The 22,991-nt window shown below is 40.7% G+C and overlaps 1 protein-coding gene across 1 annotated transcript; it reads left to right on the top strand.

Moving 5' to 3' along the window:
• Nucleotides 1-15,897: 15,897 nt before the first annotated feature.
• LOC123819049 (protein FAM193A-like) lies at nucleotides 15,898-18,837 on the top strand. Its single transcript, XM_045839359.1, has one exon. The coding sequence runs from the start codon at nucleotides 15,898-15,900 to the stop codon at nucleotides 18,835-18,837; it is 2,940 nt and encodes a 979-aa protein (XP_045695315.1).
• Nucleotides 18,838-22,991: the final 4,154 nt, after the last annotated feature.

Here is a 22,991-nt window from a genome sequence, read left to right on the forward strand (position 1 = left end):
TTCAAAATGACTGAGTGAGTACAGTAATGAATCTGCAACAAATTTTGCGTGAAGCTTGAACATTCCTCCACGGAAACTATTCGGATGATTCTGAAGGCCACAGCTATGGACAACTGGTGATTGGCAGCTTCATCATGACAACGTGCCCACTCATGCATCACTTCTCATGCAGAGTTTTTTGGCAAAACATCAAATCACCCAAGTAACTCAGCCCCGCTACAGCCCTGATTTGGAGCCCTGTGACTTCTGGCTTTTCCCTGAACTGAAATCACCTTTGAAAGTGAAGAGATTTCAGACCCTCAAGAGATTCAGGAAAATATGACAGGGCAACTGATGGCCATTGGGAGAACTGTGTGAGGTCCCAAGGTGCCTCCTTTGAAGGGGACTGAGGTGTCATTGTCCTATGTACAATGTTTCTTGTATGTTGTATCTTCTTCAATAAATGTGTCTATTTTTCATATTACATGGCTGGATATCTTCTGGACAGACCTTTTATACTTTAGGGGTTCAGAACCAGTTGCCTCAACATGTGTCACTCTGGCATGCAGATTATTTTGAGCTGAAAACAGGGGCTCAGGAAGGATCTTTCACCTTCCCCTTCACTGCTTGAAGGAATTTAGACTGAGGACTTGCTCCAGGGAGGGAGCAATCATCATAGATGACTATTTTATTATGAACTAGGTGTGATAGACAGGGAGGAACCTAGCAAGGCCCAGTAGACTTAACTGAAATCCTCTCTGTCCCATTGTTTCCAGATGGCCCAATATGCATTTATTTACTAAGCATTGATTGATTCCGTCTCCCTGCAAATTGCCTTACTTCCCCTTCCTTAGGTCTAAATGACAAATAGACCTTATTTTGCCTTACTCTCTTAGGATTTTTCATGCTTATGTGAATTCCTTCTGCGAGGGTATTAAAGCTTGATTTTTCTCCTCTTAATCTGCTGTATGTCATTTGACATATATGACCAGCCAGAAGAACTAAGAGGGAAAAGAGAAGGTCTCCCCATCTTTCTAAGGGTTATTTCAGGTTGGTTATTTTAAGAAACAGCAGACACTGGAAGAGCTCTGAAAACAGAGTCGAAGTTACCCTTTTGTGAGAGACATTTACATTTATAAGGGAAATCTGCATTTGTAAAGTTGTCTCCCGGTCAGTGTCAGGAAGAGGAAGGTGACTAAATCTCTAGAAACACTTATCAATGCAGAAGGCAAGGATTTAATCTGTATAACAAGCAAACCCAACTGAGCTTGGCTGGTAACCTTCTAAAACTGACTTCCCCGCCCCATCATCTTCTTTTGTGTTTAGCTGAAGATGGTAATTTAAGGTGGTAGTACTGGCCATTTAGGGGAGTTACTCAGTTTTCCTGGGTCTCTGTGTATGTAGGAGGTACTCAGATCATTAAATTTCTTTTTGTTTTTCTTCTGTTAATTTTTTACTACAGAAGGTATGTCAGTGAAAATTTTTTGTCTCCCCTACAATACGCACTGTTCCTGTCATGGTGGATGTAGCCAATAAGGTGTCCTGATCCATATATCCCCATTCCACCTTGGATTTCTTTGAAGCTGCGAGATCTCTACTTTTCTACCACAAAGATAGCTCAGGGTGAAAGGAATCTAGAATGAATAGTGGAGAAGAGAGGGAGAAGATGCATACCAGTTGCAGCCCCAAGATTAGCTACAGTAACAGTGATTGTAGCCTGTGCACCGAACTCTTACTTCTCAGTTTCCCCTTGGGAAGAGAGATGCGCATGGACCGTAGGGGAATGTTCCTGTCAACGTAAGAAAGGTCCAAACCTGTGGAGAATTTTTGAGTTTATTTAAGTCAAGCTGATGACAATTACTGGGAAACAAAATCTCAATGGATTGAGAAAATGAAACCAGAAAAGCCTGAGACCTGCCAAACCCAATAAGCAGAGACAGGGATTGAATCTTTATAAGGGTGCTTTATTCAGATGGCCCCTGATCTGAGAAGATGGTGGGTTTGTGCCCTAACAGACTGTCTTAAGTTCCATTTTAAACCAACCCTTTTTAAAACAAGAAGAAAAATGTGGGCAAGGGGTTTGGAATTCAGGAAAGGGGTTAATCAGATAAAAGCTACAGTCCGGCAATTTCCCTAAACATCCTTTCGGTGATTTTCTTTATCTGTTATCTGTGTCCTGTGTCGGGGCAGTGGACTATTTCTCCCTGGAACACAATGGCTGGGATACCGCCTCCATGGCTTATGGTCTCTTCTGGAGCACAAAGGTCAATCACTTGTGGTCTCCTGAAATCAGGGTGGGCCACATCTCCAGTTTCTGAAATAATAGCTTTTTATATGCATTAACTGCTAGACTTATTAGCTATTACCTTAAACTAAAATTTTCCAGCTCTTGGGTCCCCCATCAAAAATGCTCTGGAGAATGGCAGTTTTGCAGTTTTTTTTCTATGTATTACAATCAAAGGAGGGGCTGTAAAGACGTTTACATGAAATCTGTTGGTGGTAGAGTAGGGAGGCCAGAGAAAGCAAAGTGGGGAAACCTCTGGGATCAGATAAAGAGTAAAATAAAGAGATAAATTCTTATTTTACATTGGTGGGTATAACATAGTTAATGATTAACATTTACAGCACATAGAGATGGTATTTGGGCAGCAAGATGACAATGATGGGTTTGTGGTCTTGTATTCTGGTGGAATACTGTGCCCTGAGGGGTCTGGAAGAGAACATTAGTCTGACATTCCAAAAGTATGTTATCGTAGGTGCAAAAAGACAATAGGCTTGGCTAAGATAAATATTGACCTTTGTTAAGGAAGAAACCGGACTAGGACATGACTACCTGCTAGGAATGATAGGGGCCTCAAGAGCTGGAAAATTTTAGTTTAAATAGTTATAAGCCTAATAGGTAATGAGTATGTGAAAGCTATTTTTTCAGGAACTGCAGATAAGGCCCACTACTCTTGGGAGAGACAGCCAACCTCCTGGGGCACCGCTGAAGACCACCACCTGGGGACAAGTGGAGGTATCTGGGCCATTGTGTTCCAGGGAGAGACAGAGATCACCCACCCTTGGGAACAGCTAACTGTCCAGGGTGAGAATACTGCAGTTTTTTAATTGAATTTTCCCTGAATTTCGAAACCCCTCACCACACTTTGTTCTGTATTATAAAAAGGCTGGCTTGGAAGGAAATGTAAGATGGTCTGTTAGGGTATGAATCCGCCATCTTCTCAGATTGCCGGCCATCTGAATAAAGCGCCCATAAACATTCAATCCCCATCTCTGCTTACTGGGTTTGGTATGTGACAGGCAGCACGAATGCTGGTCTTTTCCAGTTTCAGGACTAGTTAGGAAGTTTTCATTTTAGACCATCCTATATGGTTACCTTAGGTGTCTGAGTTTGTAAGACCATCACGCAGGCCTCCCCTGAGCTTGTTGCGTTTAGTGTGTGGTCCCTTTTTTGACCCTACTCTCCAAACCTGCTTAGAGTAATGGATGTGTTTGGTGCAAAGGGTGAACCATGGGGGTCTTAAAAAAGTGCTCTCATGTTTCAGGGAGTGTGATAGAGTGATGGCTCCAGCCACTGCCCTTCTGGACCCACCACTACTGCCAAGGTCTTATTGCCCATGGGCTTCACCCAGCAAATGACTGAGCGTGGTAGAGGTACTAAGGCAGGCCCATTATGAAGTGATATGGAACTCCTACAATAGGAGACTTTGGATTGAGGTCTGCCCATTGACCTGGCCAAATCACCCTTGGACTTGCCCTGTAATCTAAGTCTCTTTCAACCCTTTTTACCTTCCTTCAAGTCTCCTTCCTTCCCTCTCTCCTTCCAGAGGTATGAGACATGAATCACAATTTGAAGGCTCTCCCTGCCTCCTGCTCCCTCCCTCAAATAATCCTTTTGCATACCTAACCTTGTTTTAGCAGTTGGTTCTCAACACAGCTGAGCCATTACGGCAGCGAAAATTGTAAATATACATGTATATTTACATGAACATGAACAATCTTAAGGACAGTTTTTAAAACAATGGGGTTTGAAGTATGAGGACAAAGACTCTATCTTCCCATATTTTGGAGGGGCAGTTTTGGAATAGATCCTTTAGCGGTGCCCCACATGTGGTCCACAGACACCTAGGGTTCCCCATGAAACTTCCAGGGGGGGTTGTGAGATAAAAACATTTCCCCCCCACTGTGTTGTTTATATAGGTGGTGAAAACTCAACAGTGGGTAAACTCCTTAGCACAAATCAAGAAAAAACTAGTTTCCTTTGAGAAAGTTCTTTATTAAACAGAAAAGAGTATTAATTTCATTATTCTCCACCATTGAATACATGTGTTTTGAATATGCTAGGTGACAAAACAGGAAGTGCACATGAAGCACTTGTGAAAGCACATATGAAGTCAGATTGCTCTCTTGAGGAAAACCATTTGTGCAATTATTGGAATAATGGAACAGAACCAGCTACTGTATTTCATGGAATACCATTTTTTTTACCTGAAGGAATAAAAGAAAAAAAAACTGTGGATATTCAGGTTTGATTATGCAGACATTTCCTCAAAGACAAATGAAATGAGACTGCTACTTTAAGAAACACAAATGACAGCAGGTGTTGCCAATAATAATATTTGATAATTCAAATGAAAATTAGACTTTTGGAAATTTTATATTCACCAGCATGAGTTTTATAACTTCCCAATGCTGAAAGCCTTTTCTGATGAAATGGGTGATGATATTAAAAAACTCTGAAACAGTGTTTTTCATGTGGCCATGCAGACATTATAAAGCCATCCATGCAAAAATCCATTCAACATGCCAAAAGTTCATTGATATGGTTTTAGATTTTACATTGAAATTATTATTTTTCACATTGCTATTATCTTTAAGAAATTGTTACTTGTTGAATTTTGTTATAATATCACAAATATATAGCCCTGACCAGTATGGCTCAATGGGTTGGACATTATCCCTCAAACTGAAAGGTCGCTGGTTCGATTCCTGGTCAGGACACAGGTCTGGGTTGTGAGCCAGGTTCCCATTTGGAGGCATGGGAGAGGCAACCAATCAATGTGTCTCACACGCATTGATGTTTCTCTCCCTCTCTTTCACCATCTTTTCCCCTCTCTCTAAAAATAAATAAAATCTTTTTTAAAAAATCCAGAACTATTTAGAAGGGCAATTAAAACACTGTTTCCTTTTCCAACTAGATATTTGTATGTGGCTGAATTTCTTCATGTGCTTCAACCAAAACAGCATATTGTTATAGATTAAATGCCAAGGCAGTGTTGAGAATCCATTGTCTATTGTATTAGACGGGAAATAGGTTTGGAAAAATGTAAAATGATGACTTTTACTGCTACATTAGATTTCATTTTGAAAAAAATAGTTTTTTAACATAAAATGTATTATTGTTAACATGTATTATTATTGTTACATTTAAGTGAACTGATGAATAATCACATTAAAATTTTTTCAGTTTTATTTCTAATGTGGTAAATAACGATTGAAAAAACTCTTTAAACAAAAAGTCTTTGGACCCTTGAGGGTCTTTAAGAATTATTCAAAATGCAAAGGGGTCCTAAGGCCAAAGCATTTAAAAACTGCTGATCTAGCATATTGCTTTTAATGATTGCATATTTTTACCAACTTGAGGGTACTATTGTTGTTTAACCATTTTCTCATTTGTGCACATTTAAGGTATTTCTCACCTTTTACACAATTGGAAACATTATTTTTGTTCCTATTGGTGCCTCCTGAGTAGATCATACTCTGATATGACTTTGTACATTTTATCCCCATCTAGTAATGTCGCTTCTAAGAATTTTCTATTACAAGCTCTCCTCACCCTATAAGACTCATTTCCAGTGCCTCCTGGGTGGACATAACCCAGAAAAACAAAACCTTCTGGGTGCTCTCAAATTTTTAGGTGTAGAGGAAACCCTGAGGCCTACTGTTTTGGGAACTGCTTTGCTACATGGTACTTCATAATGTCCCCCATTATTCTATTTTATTTTCCTGTCTCATTGTTCCCACTCAATACTGCACTCCTGCTTCCTGGAATAACTACCCAAATTCTTACTTCATGCCTCTTTTAGTGGAAATCCAGATTAAGATTGTACCTGACCCGTAGCAGGTACTTTTAAAGATAGATTATTATTAGCATTGTTACTTCCTAGCTTTAAGATCAAAGTAAGTTATATAAAGTTAGCTTTAAGGGGTCTGCCACATCACCACTAAGTTACCTAAATTGTGAACAAGATTTAATTTCTAAAACGAGTCACTCTAAAGTACTTCTGTGTGTTATAGCTGTGAGGTCGGTCTTTTCTTCCCTCAACCCCTGCATTTCAAAAGGACTCAGACCTCTTATCCAAGAATCACATTGGCCAATACAACCATGGGCATATCATTATTACTGTCTCAGACATGTTATTGTTGGGATGCTGGAGTGGAGAGAGTGAGACTCCTATGATCTACAAAGACTCATTATGCAACTGGTTTTTGGATCTGGTTGTTCATTAATATAGGTTTAACACAAATTGATCTAACTTATTTTATTTTCAAATGGTGACCTCTTACTCTGAGAAAGATAATGGAGTAGAGGATGGATAGCTCTTCTCTACCTCTAACTTTGGAAAGCTAAGACATTTACCAAGAAAATATATAATTGCTGACCAGCCAAACTGTCATAGGTCAGTAGTAGTGAGACAAGAATAAGAACCTTGGAAAATTCCATGGCAAGTGGAATAAAGAAATTGAGACAGCCCTGGCTAGTGTGGCTCCAGGGGTTGAACACCCGCCTGCAAACTGAAAGGTGGCTTGTTCAATTCCCAGCCACAGCACATGCCTGGGTTGTGCTCCCTACTGGGAAGGGGGCACATGGGAGATGGCTAATCAATGTTTCTCTCTCGCATCCATGTTTCTCTCCTCTTTCTCCCTCCCTTCTCCTCTCTCTTAAAAAAGATTCAAGAGACTAAATGCATAAACAAAAAAGTCAGATTTTATTTCATCTACAGAGGAAAATGGAACATATATAGCTAGTTGGTTGAAAACTGTATAGAACACATAAGAATTTTTCATTTGTTTTTAGTGATAGCAGTTACTAAGCCTGAAAAATATCTATTCTTTTTCTTTTTAAACAGCTTTATTGAGATATACTTCGTATACCACACAATTCAGTCATTGAAAGTGCATGATCAGTGCTGGGGTTTGGTTGTTGTCAAGGTCCTGGACTGGCTCTGGAGTGTTGCTGGTTTGATTCCAAGTCAGGGCACTTGCCTGGGTTGTGGGCCAGGTCCCCAGTATGAGGCGTGTGAGAGGCAACCACACATTGATGTCTCGCTCCCTCTCTCTCTCTCTCTCCCTTCCACTCTCTAAAAATAAATAAAATCTAAAAAAACCTATGTTTTGTCAGGGGCAATGCTCAGTGTTGGGAATACAAAGAAACTTTATTCTCTTTGTTTTTGAAAAGCAATTTAATTGACAGGTTAACACAAGTCAAATGCTAATATGCAGAATTTAAGTAGTGAGGGGTACCAACAGAGGGTATCACAGAATTTTCCATCATGTATATCTCAAGGAGCTGGGTTTTGGCGAATCCTCATTGAGGGGTCATGGTAAGCCTTAAACACTTAAATGGCTTTATATAGGAGTAGAATTGAAGCAACTGTGGTTTGTTGGGGTCAGTGATATTTGTAAGAGAACAGTTAGAAACGGACTTAGAAGGAATCAGCTGGTTTAGAAAGCCAAAATCGGGAGTTTAGATTATATTCTTTGGAAAAGGGAAGTTAATACTAAGGGGAATAAGTTATACAACTAATATACAAATTGCAACTAGACAATAAACACAGGAGGTAATATTTGAACTGGGATAGAAAGTAAGGAAGTAATTTAATGAGGTTTACCTCACTTGGCAAAAAAGGTACATCTTTTAGTATTTCAACCAAAAAAATGTTGTGTATAAAGGCACAAATGGTGACAATTCATTACCTCTTTGGGAAGTGGACAGCATTCCCTAGTAGCTGGATAAAGGAGAGCACCACTATAGTGACAAAAAAACAATTAAAAGGGTCAGCGGGGATCAACTTAGGAGAGCTCAGAACAGCAGGCTAGGGGATTTAAATGTTATTTTGTGAGCAAAGGAAGCTTTAAAGATTTTTTTTAATTTCATTTGTTGTTCAAGTACAGTTTTCTGGCCTTTACCCCTAACTTTAAAGATTCTTAAAGAAAGTCACATGATCCAAATTTCTCTTTCAATTCCAACTACAATCTGAAGAACAGTTTGCAAGATAATATGGGTTAAAGGGACACTGAGAATCTTCCCTGTTTATGCCTGAGCCATGACCTTTACTGTAAGAATGAAATACAAGGGGGAAAAAAAGAATAAAATATAGGTGTCCCCTCTTCCAGGGAGTACTGGCCCTTCTCCCTGGGAGGTCAGTACTTCTAGTATTTAACTGTTCCTTCGGGGAGAACTGGCCCTTCTCCCAGAGGGACCCTTGGCACATAGCCACTTTTGTCTAAAACATGTTTAAGCACAGCCCCCAAAGTGGGACTTTGAAATCTCACCCCAGAGAAGGACGCTTCACTTCGAACTTTCCCAGTCAGACCCTGAATGCTGTCTCTGGGATTCCCCAGCATGTATGTTCAGGTGTTGGTGAACTCCCATCTGGTGATGTATGTATGCTGTTAATCTTTGCTTTTGCTTTGCTCTCACTTAATAAAGTGCTTAGTTATTCACCTCTGACTTGGGGTTTTTATTGTCTGTGAATCCGAACTTCCAAATGAAGTGGCCATGTGTTAGAGGCCCATAATGACACAGATAACAATAAGAATAGTAACAATTCTTTTGTATTGCCTGGGTGAAAAATGATGACAGAATGGATAGAAGGAGTGGGGTGAGAAAGGAGTAAATACCAAAGTAAAAGTAAAGTTGAAAACAACAAAATTTAAAACATAAGAAGAAAAGTTAACACTAAAAATAAAATAATAGAAAAAATAATAGAACAGTACTAACAGTAGTACATATTGATACTTACTGTGTGCTAGAAATTGTACTTACAACATTACATATATTGTTTAATCCTTACAATTACTCTCTGACATAAGTCATTCCCATGTTTATTGATGAGGACATTGAGACACAGAGAAATTACGAAATTTGCTTATGGTCACACAGCTAGTCTTTTAAAAAATCTCAAATATTATGGTATTTCTTAGTTATTCTTCAGTCATATTTGTGCTCAGTGAACACTCAACATAAATTTAGGTGTTCTTTCTGCTTTAAACTTTCCACATGCATACAAAATTATTATTGCTTCTTTGTCTGTCTAATCTTGAAACCTCCTTAGCGAAGGGATTATATCTTTTTATCTTATATTAAGATAACTGATGCGTTTCTCAGGTCATGATGGAAACTCAATAATTTAAAAAACATTTTTAATTTTTAATTTCAGCAAAATACACAAAACATAAAATTTATCACCTTAACCATTTTAAGAGATTTTATTTATTTATATTAGAGAGAAGGGAAGGGACAGACAAAGAAAGGGAGAGAAACATTAATGTGAGAGAGAAACATCAATCGGTTGCCTCCTGCACATGTCCCAATTAGGGACCAAAACTGCAATCCAGGCATGTGCCCAACTGAGAATAGAACTGGTGGCCTTTTGCCCCACAGAACGACGCTCAACCATTTGAGCCACACAGGTGGCTCAATTGAGGCACCTTAGTTATTTTTAGTGTACATTTCCGTAGTATTAACTATATTCATGTTATAGTGCAATGGATCTCCAGAACTCTTCATTTTGCAAAAGTAAAACTCAATACTAATTAAACAATTCCCTATTTACTCTTCCCTCAATCCCTTACAATGACCATTCTACTTCTTACATCGATGAATTTAAGTAGAATCATAAGAGCATTTCTTTTTATGACTGGCTTATTTTGATTACCTTAATGTCTTCAAGGTTCACCCATGTTATAACATTTGTCAGAATGTCTTTGTTTCAAAGAATATTTAATGAGATATGTCCTTTTAACAAATTTCAGTACACAATATTATTAACATTAGGTATGATGCTGTACACCAGATGTCTAGAATTTATTCATCTCGCATAACTGAAATTTAGTAGCAACACTCCATTCGTCGCCTATGTCCTGGCAAAAACTATTTTATCTTCTGCTTCTACAAGTTTCACTATTTCACATACCTTCCTTTTTAAAATTAAAAAAAATTTTCAATTAAAGTTGGGATTAGTTTCAGATGTACAACATAGTGATTACACATTTATATAACTTACAAAGTGATCACTCTGATAAGCCTAGTACTCGTGTACATGGTTATTACAATATTTCACTATAAACCCTATGCTTTATATTATATCCTCATAACTATTTTTATATCTAAAATTTTGTACATTTTAATCCCATCCCCTTTTTAACATATCCCTAATCACCTCCGATCTGGCAACCATCAGTATTTTCTCGGTATCTATGAATTTGTTTTCCTTATTTTCAGATTCTACTTATAAGTAAAATCATACTGTATTTCTCTCTCTCTGACATTTCATTTAGCATAATACCCTCCATGACCACTCATGTTATAAATAGTAAGAGTTCATTTTCTATGAGTGACTAATATTCCATTGTATATACCTACCATGTCTTTATCCATTAATGTATATACGAACACTTAGGTTGCTTCCATAAGTCTTTTTAAATTACTGTTTTGGATTTATTTGGATATAGAACCAGAAGTAGAATTGGTGGGTCATATAGTTCTATTTTTAATTTTTTGAGGAAATTCTATATTGCTTTCCATAGTGGCTACACCAATTTATAATCCCAACACTGCAAAGTGTCATTTGTTGAATTTTTGATGATAGCCATTCTGTCACGTATGTATAAGGTGACATCTCATTGTGCTTTTATTTGGCATTTCTTTCATGATTAGTGATGCTGAGCATCTTTTCACATGTCTATTGGCCATCTGTATGTCCTCTTTAAATTCAGGTTCTACACTCATTTTTAAATTAGATTTTTTATGTGTGCATTAAGCTCTATGAATTTCTTACATATTTTGGATATTAAGCCCTTATCACATGTGTCATTGGTAAATACCTTCTTCCATTCAGTAAGTTGTCTTAGTTTATTTAAATTGAATTTATTGAGGTGACATTGGTTAATAAAACTATATAGGATTCAGGTGTACAATTTTATTAATTAAAGATTTTATTTATTTTTAGAAAGTAAGGGAGGGAGAAAGAGGGAGAGAAACATCAATGTGCGAGAGATACATCAAATAGTTGGCTCTTGCATGCCCCCAGATGGGGACCTGGCCCACAACCCACGCATGTGTCTTGGTTGGGAATCGAACCAGAGATATTTCAGTTCACAGGCTAGGGCTCAATCCACTGTGCCACACCAGCCAGGTCAGGTGTACAATTTTAAAATGTATCATCTCTATGTTGTTACCACCATGCCAAGTCAATTCTCCTTTTGTCACCATTTATTCCTGCTATACCCTCTTCTACCTCACCCCAACCCCATTCTCGTCTGGTAATCATCATGCTGTTGTCTGTGTCTGAGTTTGTTTTTTGCTTAATCTATTTATATTTTCCACCCAGCCCTGGAAACCCCCCTACCCCTGACAATTGTCAATCTGTTCTCTGAATCTGTTAATATTTTGTTTGTTAGTTAATTTTGTTCATTTGATTCTACATATGAGAGAACTCATGTTACTTGTCTTTCTCTGACTGGCTTATTTCATTTGGCATAATGTTCTCCAGGTCCATCCACGCCGTCATAAAAGATTTCCTTCTTTTTTATGATGCAGTAGTATTCCATTGTGTAAATGTAGCACAGCTTTTTTTATCTACTCATCCACTGATGGGCACTTGGGCTGCTTCCAAATCTTGGATATTGTAAATAACACTTCAATGAATATAAGGGTCCATATATTCTTTGGAATTGGCATTTCAGGTTTTTTTGCATATATTCCCAGTGTAACTTCTGGGTCATAGGAAGTTCCATTTTTAATTTTTGGAGGAAATTCCATACTGCTTTCCACAGTGGCTGCACCAGTCTGCCATTAACAACAGAGCACAAAGGTTCCCTTCTCTCCATATTCTTGGCAACACTTGTTTATTGATTTATTGAAGATAGCCATTCTGACAAGTGAGTTAGTAATTGTGGTTTCAATTTGCATTTCACTGATGATCATTGCCCATATCTGACTAGGATTGTTTGTTTTTGTGTGTGTGTTAAGTTTTGTAAGTTCTTTATAAATTATGGATATTAATCCCTTACCAGATGCATCACTGGCAAATGTTTTCCCATTCAGTGGGTTGTTTTTTTCATTTTGTTGTAAGTTAACTTTACTATGCAGAAATTTCTTAGTTTGATGTAGTCCCATCTGTTTATTTTTCTGTTGTTACACATTTTTTTTTAGTTGTTGATGGATTCTTTTATTTTTTTTAATCAAAATATTTATTTATTTGAGAGAGAGGAGGGGGAGGGAGAGAGCAAGAGAACAAGATAGAGTTCGATGTGTTATTCCACTTATTTATGCATTCATTGCTTATTTGTTATGTGCCCTCACCAGGGACTTAACAAGCAGCTTTGGTGTATTGGGTCGATGCTCTAATTAACTCAGCTACCCGGCTAGGGTTTGTTGATGGTCTTTTTCCTGGACAAAAACTAGTTTGATGTATTCCCACTGTTTATTTTTTCTTTTTGTTTCCCTTGCCCAAGTAGAGAGATCCAAAAAACAAAAATATATAAGAGCAATGTCAAAGATTTTACTGTTTTCTTCTAGATTTAGTTTTCATGTTTTACATTTAAATGTTTAGTATATGGTGAGTTTATTTTGTATATACAGTAAAAGTGATCCAGTTTCAGTTTTTGCATGTCTGTCCAGTTTTCCCAACACCAATTATTGAAATGATGCATTGAATATTCTTGCCTCCTTTGTCAAAGATTAACCAGATAAATATGTATTTATTTCTGGATCCTCTATTCTGTTCCACTGATATAACATCCTGTTTTTGTGATATTACTATGGTGTTTTGATTACTATACTCTTATAGTATAGTTTGGTATCAGCTATTGTGATACCTCCAATTTTTTCTTCTTTCTTCAGATTGCTCTGGCTAGCCCTGACTGCTGTGGTTCAGTGCGTTGGGAGTCCAACTGCAAACAGAATGATCACCAGTTTGATTCCCAGTGAGGGCACATGCCTGGGTTGCCAGCCAGGTCCCCATTTGGGGGTGCACGAGAGGCAACCACGCATTGATGTTTCTCTCCCTCTTTCTCCCTCCTTTCCCCTTTCTCTAAAAATGAATAAAATTGTTTAAAATTTTTTAATGTAAGATTGCTTTGGCTATTTTGAGTATTTTGTGGTCCTATATAATTTTTAAAATTAGTTTTCTGTGAAACATTAGGATTACTATGTCAAAAATGCCATTGATATTTTCAAAGGGATTTCATTGGATCTAGAGATTGCTTTGGACAGTATGGACATTTTAAAAATGTGTGTTCCTCCTATCCATGAGCACAGTATATCCTTCAATTTTTTGTATCTTCTTCAATTTATTTCTTCAATTTCTTGTAGTTGTTCTGAGTAAAGGGCTTTTTTACCTTCTTGGATAATTTATTCCTAGATATTTTATTCTTTTTGATGGAATTTTAAATGGGCTTGTTTTCTTAATTTCTCTTTCTTGTTAGTTTGTTATTGGTGTATTAAAATGCAACTGATGTCTAATTTTTAAAAGATTTTATTTATTTTTAGAGAGGGGAGAAGGCAGGGAGAAAGAGAAGAAAAACATCAATCTGTTGCCTCTCATACACACCCCAACTGGAGACTGAACCCACAATGCACACATGCGCCCTGACCAGGAATTAAACCGGAGACCTTTCTCTTCACAGGATGATGCCCAACCGAGACACACCGGTCAGGTTATAAGTGATTTCCGAATGTTTATTTTGTATCCTGCTACTTTAATTTATTAGTCAACCTAATTGTTTTTCATTTCATCTTCAAATAATGAGTTTTACTTCTGTTCCAATTTGGATGCCTTTTCTTTTTCTTGTCTGAATGCTGGGGCTAGGACTTCCAATACTATGTTGAATAAAAGCAGTGAAAGTGGACATCCTTGTCTTGTTTCTGATCCTAATGAAAAAGCTTTCATCTTGAGCAGCCCTTCTCCATCAACATCAGTGACCATGCCTTGCTCTGTGAGGCAATGCAACTGATGCAGCATTTCATTTATGGAATTGTATTTTTTCTTCTTGTATGAGATCATTACATTGGCAGAAGTCTTTTGATCGCAAGGGCAGTGAAGAGACTGCACAGGGCGTTTTAAACAACTGCCTGTGGTCAATGCATACATGGAATGTTGGTCTTCCTCATCTACTAGTGGAAGCGACTGGGCTAGGGGTGTTTTGTTGCCCTGTGGTGCCAGCATTTATGTTCTACAGCATATGATTAACTTGTTAAGTTCATCAAGCCACCCAGGCAAATGAGATGAGACATCCAGTGTGGAGTAGATAGGCACTGCAGCATAACATTACTTCAAATGCTTTCCCAGGAAAATTATGTGTCTCCGTCTTAGAACATCTGTGACACACATGAGTTCTGCATGTCTTCTTATTACCTGTTCATTGTGGCCTATGTGGAAGGTGGTGCCACTGTCATCTCCCTGGTCCACTTTTTCGTGATAATGTTTTATAACAGCTTTCTTAAAGGATGCAAGCAAAATGCAGGCTTATCAGGACATCAAAACAAGGGAAAAACAGGTGTCACTAGATAGCCAGTCATGGTCAAGAGAATAACTCAGTTGTTATTCGTTTTGTTTTATTTTTCTTTTTTATCCTGACCAAGAGTATGCTCATTAATCCTTAGAGAAAGGGGAAATGAGGGGAGAGAAAGAGAAAGAAACACTGATGTGAGACTGAAACATTGGCCACCCCCCAACAGGACAGAACCCACAACCCAGGTACGTGCCCCGACTAGGAATGAAGCCCACAACCTTTGGTTTATGGGACACCCTCCAACCAATGGAGCCACACCAGCCAGGGCAAACAACTCAGTTGTTAAATATGAATGTTTACCAGGGAGCTTCAACCAACAAATTTACAGCTCTTACAAATCATCAGACAGTTGCCCTGCAGCACCGATGTCTATCCCATGAAACTAATGTTGTAGAAGTACAAACACTTCACTGTCTTGTCTCAGGCTGCTGGGATGTATTTCTAGGGAAAGGTTTCTAGGGAAACCTTCTGGTAGTTATAGATGATGAGTCACAGAGCTATAGGTTACGGCATAGAAAAAACAGTAAATAACAGCCTGATAACTATGTATGGGGCCGGCAGGCACTTAAAGCACTACAGGGAACCACTCTGTAAAGTACATGCTTTTGCAACCACCCTGGCATACATGCGAAACTCACGCAAAGTACTGAATTAGACTGTAATTGAAAAATGCACCACACCCCTCCCCCTCCTGGCAGTTCATTTCCCCTTAAGGCACCTCCTTTTCTCTCCAGGCTGCTCATTCCCCCACAGGGCAGCTCCTTCCCCACCCCGCGATGTAAGCTGGGACCATTTTCCCCTTCGGTTCCGCCATTTTGGACTCTAAATCTCACCAGCAGCAGAAGCAGCCGGTGGACTTACCTCACCGTTCGTCCAGCCCAGCCGTTTCCCAGCCACTTCTGCCAACCCGTCCTCCCTGCCTGTCCGGAGGTGACTCCGCACAACTCTCGGTCAGGTCAGCCACCTTAGCCTTCCTGCCCCTCTACCCTCCGCCGCCAGCCGTGCTCGGTGTGCGCTACTATAGCCGGCGGTCCCTCAGCCGCTGCCTCCATTGCCACCGTTGCGGCCGTTGCCGCCCTTGCAGCCGTTGCCGCCGCCGCGGCCAGTGACTGTGCAGTCATGAGCCCATCCCATGCCAAGGGAGGGGCCAAGCGCCGTAAGAACAAGCGGGGCGGTGGAGGCGGGGACCGCGGCCGAAAGGGTAGAGAGAGAGACCGCCCGGAGGCGGAGCCATGCAGCTCCCTGGACACCGCCATTATGCCTCCGGGCGTTGCCGCCATGTCTGTGGCGGCGGCGGTGGCGGACATGCCGTTGGTTGAGGACGTGTATGCGGGTGGCGCGGCCGCTTTCAGCTTGGGCGAGACTCAAGGAACTCTGCCTTACCCCACGGGCATTTTCTGTGTTTGTTGTAAAATTGAGGAGAAAGACAGTGCGGTTGTACAGAGTGGGGATCAGCCTGTGAGTGAACTGGCTTCCGAGGGCGACGGTGCGTCGCACCAAACCCATTGGGTGTGCCCGACCTGCCAGTGGACTTTGGATAACTATGGGATTTCCGGCGACCTTGACCAGGCCGCACAGGGCCTAGGCTTCCTGAGCCATGGTCATCGCGGCGACTTTCTGGCAGAGGCAGAGGGCGGGATGCTGGCTGAGGGGGGCCAGCTACCTGCCTTGGACACGGAAAGTGCCTACGGGGCTAGCTGTGAGCCCCAGGAGATCTCACCAGACTCGTATCCAGAGTCACAGCAGCTACGAATCTACTGGTCAGAAGTGCGCTTCATGGTCCGCTTCACATATCACCAGGCAGGGACCGCGCTGGTGCCCAACATGAGCAGGGTAAAAGAGCATGTGGATAGGCTCTGCAATATGGACCCCTCACAGCTGTACGAGCGGTTGGATCGTGTAGCACGAGACTTTGTGCTGGACATGAAGATCCGCCTCCTGCAGCCGCTGTGGGCCCAGCCGGGACCACCCACCTGCCTGGAGAGCCCCCTGCAGGCCCAGCAGTTCATCTCTCGCCTTATCAAAGAGTATGGCGCCCTCTGCCAGGCTGCGCGCACCATCAGCACCTTCCTCATCACTCTAGAAATTAAGCATTTGAGTCTTTTCCAGGTGACATGGGAACTGCATAATAAACACCTATTTGAAAACCTGATTTTTTCTGATCATACTCTTCAAAGCAACTTGCCAGCACTGATATCACAAATCAGGCTGGGAGCCACGACAAATGACACCTGCAGCCAGGGCACATACGCCACCTTGCTGCTACACTACCAGGGCTTGGAGGAAGAGCTGCACAGAGTAGCCAGAAAATGGGTGCAGTGCCAGAGGAGGATCAGCACCTTCATCCTTGAGAAGATGACACTGAAAACCAACCTAAAAAAAGCCTTGACGCGTTATAAAGAAACGCAGTTCCTTGAAGAGCACTTAACCAGTACAGAAGCAGACCTACACAGTGGGAACTTGGCAGAAGCCTTGAGGCACATGCCACCATCGTCATCCCTGGACATGCCTGACTGCCTTGGCCCAGAAAGGTGTACCATCTACAACTGCAACCACTCACAGTTTCTCACGTGTGGCCTTGTGGAGCCTCAAATACCCAGCACCATCCATGGCCACCAGCAGCCACTCCGAGTGCGTTCTCTTCCTGACTGTCTCTTTGAGAGTCACCTGCCTGGTGTGTCACTAGCAACCTCAAGGTCAGATTCCAGCTCTCCAGTTATAACTCAGCAACAGTCCAGACCCATCCGCCTAGATGAGGTCTCTCCACCAAGTTTTGGCAGTGACAGTGATGTGGCTTCACTGTCAGATAGATTTGCTGATATTTATCTGGTGAATACTGATGATATTGAGGTAGTGACCTGCGATGATGACAATACCGAGATTGTGACCAATGTGAGGTCTGATGCCCAGGGGAACCCTGAGGGCCTCCTCTATGATAGCTCACTTCTGGCCATTCCAGCCGCTTTCAGTCCTGACCCGGAAGAGCAACTCTCCAACCAAGGTGCCTATGGCTGGCAGCAGGACCCCAGGGAAAAGAGTACAAACAACTCTGAGCACAGCTCCCGCAGCAGCTCCTGGTCCTGTGCCTGCAACCTCCAGGAGGAGGGCAAGTACTGCGAATTCTGTGGTAAATCCTCCAGGCACCACCGGCCTCCAGCCACAGCATCAGGTAGAAGTTATGAAGAAATGAGAGTAAAGCTTCGTTTACGGCTGGCCAAGAGAAAAGAAGAGCAACCTAAGAAAACAGGTCAACTCCCAGAAAAGCAGGATGTGGTTGATCATCGCACAGTGGAGGACTTGCTGCAGTTCATAAATGGTCCAGAGATCAAGCCTGTGAGCAGCACCCGCAAAGCCAAGCGGGAGAGACATAAACAGAGAAAGCTGGAGGAGAAGGCACATATGCACAGTGGCTCCCTAGAGCAAACCGAAGAACTGGAAACCTCATCTCACTCCCCTTCCAGAGGTGAAGACCACGCAGTGTCTGGGGCTCAGGGGGACTCCAAGCACCTCCTGCCAAAGCAACACAAAGATGGGACTGGCAAAAAGAAGCTAAAACAGACAGGGAAGGCTGGTGGGGATCCAAGGAGGAGGTCTGCGGAGTCCCCCAGAGCCTCAGAGGGCCAGTCCAAATCCCGGTCCCAGACTCAACCAAGTACTAAAGTGCTTCACCTTGTTTTGCTGGCAGAGCAGAGGAAAATGGAGAGAAAAGCCAGGAGTGAAAACAAGGGCAAGAAACAGCTCAGCCAGGTCAAGGAGGGGAAGGCAACCCCAGGCCCTGGGGAGCCCGCCAGCCCCAGCAAGCTAGAGCAGGCGGACACTCCTCAGTCCAGCAACAAGAGCAAAGAAAGCAGAAAAGGAGATGGAGACAACAACCCGCTCTATGATGTCTTTATGCCCAAAGATATCGATCTAGAGAGTGCAGATATGGATGAGACGGAAAGGGAAGTGGAGCATTTCAAAAGATTCTGCTTGGATTCCACCAGACAGGCCCGACAAAGACTGTCTGTCGACTGGTCCGATTTCAGCTTGAAAAAGCCACATTTCCTGCCTCCTAAATGAAGAGCACCTAGAAAGGGACACTCGGGACATTGGCCTGCCCCTGGAGCTGCCACACCTGGGACACCCAGACCGAGAACTTACTGCCCAACCCTCATTGTTAATCTGTAGTTTGCAAGAGTTTGACTGTAGTTCATTGCTGATTGGAACAGTAGCTCCCACCATTTATTCTACCACTGCGGCCTTGGAGGCCTGGGTCATGGCCAGAAGCAAGTTTGCATCATCCACAGGGCTGTCACCTCTGCATCTTGCCCTCTTCTGTTCACCTGTCCCTGACCAGCAATGCCATCATTCAGCTTCCACCCCACCTGATGCTAGCGGGTGAGGTAGGCCGTCTCCATTCTCTACAATATACTGTTTGATAGAGTGTACACATTGCACTGTTTGTGTCTGGCCCCAGACTTAGAGCCAGCTTGTGTACAAACCATTGCAGAATGATAAAGTTCAAAACGAAACCCACCCAGTCCTCACACCAAGTCTTTTGGAGTGTAGCAGTATATTAACACCAATGTTACTTGTTAAGTAATGTATCCAGGGTTTAAACTTTGGTTCCAGATCTTGTTAGAAATAGGATAGGACTAGGTTCTGCAGTTACAGTCTGAATATTGAGTTTACATACAGTTTTATACCAACTGCCTAAAACCTAATTACAAATAGACCACCAACCTACTTTTGTAGAGTTGAATACTTAAGCAATTTAAATTAGGATTGGTGTTCATTTCACTTTTTCTAATCTAAATCTTAGTTTTATGGAATAATAAAGTTTGGTGTTCAGCAAACAAAACTAAACTCTAGAGTTTAAGCCATTTTCAAAAGAAACTTGCCTTCTCAATCTGTTTCAGAACATTGACTAGATACGGGCTATTAGTAATAGTGAACTTTGTGTTGTTCTTTATGATATGATGCATATAGCTTGTTGGAGGTTTCAGTGCTTTTTAAAGAAAGCTGCATAATATATAGTTCACTATGTATAGTCATGCAAAAAAATTACCTTGTGATTTGGCTGCTCTGGGTTGAACAGTTCTTCTCTATATGGAACAGTTGCTCCTAAATAGCTTGGTCTTTTGTTTTTCTGTTACGTGAAGGACTTAATTGTTTTTTTCCCCCAGCAGTGGAGGTGCTGTTTGAGTCCAGTGTTCTAGAACAGGCCGTGCCCAATGGCTAATTTTACTTTTGTAGTTCTCTTAGCTATTACCAGGAATTTTTGAAAGTTGTCTTTAAAATAGTTGCTATGAATACATTTTTCTAACCTAAGAGAATCAATATTCTCTATCACTGCCATGGGCTTTCTGTAGTTCTATTCAAGTGTTACAATATTTGTAGACAATAGTAAAGAAAGGAACTGCTAAAGCTTCCATATTAAAAGTCATTTTGTATTTCAGGGAAAACTGTTCTTCCCTTCTCAGTAAGCATTCTACAAAGCTTACATGGGGTTGCCCAACTGATTTTTTTCAGTCAGCTCATGGTATATTTGGGTAATAGAGAAGTTTTAGACTGGCTCTGGACTCTGTTTTTTGTATCTAGGTGATTTCACATCACTGGGCTGGCAAGAATATCCTTAATAAGACCTATGGATAAGAATCATTTTTTGACTTTGTTCAACCAGTCAAATTTTGTGTGTGTGTTATACAACAACAATGCATAAAAATGTTACCTATATGTTTTCTTTAGAAAGAATGAATTTATTGCTTAAAATAAGTCATATGGCATATAAAATTTGGAGACAGAGATTTTAAATTTCAAATGTAAAATGATCTGTTGAGGTGCTATGTACTCTTGTTTGTTTTCCTAAGGAGTAATGTTAAGTACAAATTTTAGTCTTAAGTGAATTTGTTTTCCTATGAAGTGATGTTAAGTGAAAATGTTAGTCTTAAGTGAATTTGTTTTCCTAAGGAGTAATGTTAAGTGAAAATGTTAGTCTTAAGTGAATTTGTTTTCCTATGAAGTAATGTTAAGTGAAAATGTTAGTCTTAAGTGAATTTGTTTTCCTATGAAGTAATGTTAAGTGAAAATTTTAGTCTTAAGTGAATTTGTTTTCCTAAGGAGTAATGTTAAGTAAAAATGTTAGTCTTAAGTGAATTTGTTTTCCTATGGAGTAATGTTAAGTGAAACTTTTAGTCTTAAGTGAATTTGTTTTCCTAAGGAGTAATATTAAGTAAAAATTTTAGTCTTAAGTGAATTTGTTTTCCTAAGGAGTAATATTAAGTAAAAATTTTAGTCTTAAGTGAATTTGTTTTCCTAAGGAGTAATATTAAGTAAAAATTTTAGTCTTAAGTGAATTTGCAAAAGCAAGTAAAAAAGTCTCCCATAAATACATGTTCATCAAGTATTCATAACTTGAGATTTCTACCAAAAAAAAGAGTGCCTCAGCTATGTTTTACCTATATCCTTTTAGATCCACTGTTTAGGACTATTTTGTGTTTTTAGTGAAAATTTTGTTTATTTTGTTTTCATTTCTACAAAATAAATTTATATTCAAATAAAACATATTTGGCATGATGTGATAAAATACGAGATACTAGGCAAAGTTTAACAAGTGCCTTGTTCATGTTCTGAACATTCAAAAAGAAATAACATTGGGTCTAATGAAACTAACAGAAAATATAGGAGGTTAGTTTTAAAACTAGTGAAAAATCTTAAGTTACTTTTTTAAAATTCTCACCCAAGGGTATGTTTTATTACTGATGTTGGAGAGAGAAAGAGAGAGAGGGAGAAACATTGATCAGTTGCCTCCTGTAGTCATCCCAACTGGGGATCGAACCAGTAACCTTTTGGTGCATAGGTTTGTTACCCAGGGCCTGGCCCTGAGTGGCTCTGCCTAGGACCATCTGGTAGTGTATGGGTTCTTGACTTCATGTAGGAAAGATTGGAATCCCAACTGGAGTTCAGGGGACTATGAGGGTATGTTTATTAAAGCTGGGGACAGTGAAACAGGGAAGGGCTTAGTTAGCATAGAGGAAGAAACAGGAGAGCCCAGGCTGGGCTGCCTTAGCCCACTGGGAAGTCAGAGAAGAGGTGGCTTTGGGAACAGGTTCAGGGAGTCAGCCTGGGACAAGCTGTAGACTACCCATTGCTTTAGAGTTTAGGAGAGGGGTGCCTGTGAAGAAAGAAGTTGTTGGCGGGGGGTGGGGATGGGAAAAGAAATGGCACTGGCCATTCCCCAGAGGGAGAACACATACCCTGGGCCCTTTGTCTTGAGGCTTAGTTCTCTCTCCTGCAGGTGGGAACCTAGGGGAGGCCTCAGGGGAGGGTTTCAGTAGAATATTCATAAGTTTTCCAAGTGTGCTCTAGAGGGCCATGGTCTCCACTGATTGGTCAATGACAGGGTAGGGCTCATTTAGTCATTGCAATTGGTTCTGGTGTCTCCCACCTGGTTTGGCTGCTTTTCTGGGCCTGGAGCTGAAACAACTGAGGCCCAGAAGTTATCTCCAGGAAGGAAAGGACAGGAGACAAGAGGTTACCCTGGGCGTGAGGTCCTTGTTTTCCCAGTTTTGCTCCCTGCCAAGCACCATCCTGGTGACCATCTGCACCTGGCTGTAAATTGCTTAGTCATAGTGCCCAGCTATCTGTCTCAGTTTCCCTATTCCTAGCTTCTCACTGTCCTGTCTCAGGTTGATGCTCCATCCAACTGAACCACCTGGCCAAGGCTTAGGTTACTTTCTCTTTAGGGTTCTCTAATTATTTAGATGCAAATTGGTATTATTTAAAATTGAGTTTTTGTTTTTCATTAATGTGACAAAGATCATAAAAATAAAAAGGAATGAATGATCTTTTAAAGAGAAAGTTGCTTATTTTTCTTGAACAGGTTACACAGCTTTCAATCCTGGTTATGCATTTACTTTTCTTTGATTCAAGGTATGGGATCAAATTCAGTTGAGCTTAGATAATAATCTCACAAGTTTACTTTGCTCAATCAGTATTGACTGAGTGCTTATTATGTTCAAGGCATGGGGCTAGGGCTAGAGCATAAAAGTGAACAAATTAAACACTGCCCCTGGCCCTATGGTGTTCAGTAGTGCAGGTAAGAATTAAATTTTTTAAAACCTGTAACATAAGATGGGGGGTAAGTGCCATAAAAAGTTCAGAAAACAGAGTTGCAGATACACCTAAACCAAATAGTTTTTTCCACAATTGGTATGTTCTTTTGCGAAGTAAGG

This window comes from Phyllostomus hastatus, unplaced genomic scaffold (genome assembly GCF_019186645.2).
Source record: "Phyllostomus hastatus isolate PE091 unplaced genomic scaffold, TTU_PhHast_1.1 phas_contig_30, whole genome shotgun sequence".
Classification (NCBI taxonomy): Eukaryota; Metazoa; Chordata; class Mammalia; order Chiroptera; family Phyllostomidae; genus Phyllostomus; species Phyllostomus hastatus.

Excerpts from the sequence above, each read along its gene's own strand:
- LOC123819049 (XM_045839359.1), top strand. The coding sequence starts at position 15,898 with ATGAGCCCATCCCATGCCAAGGGAGGGGCCAAGCGCCGTAAGAACAAG.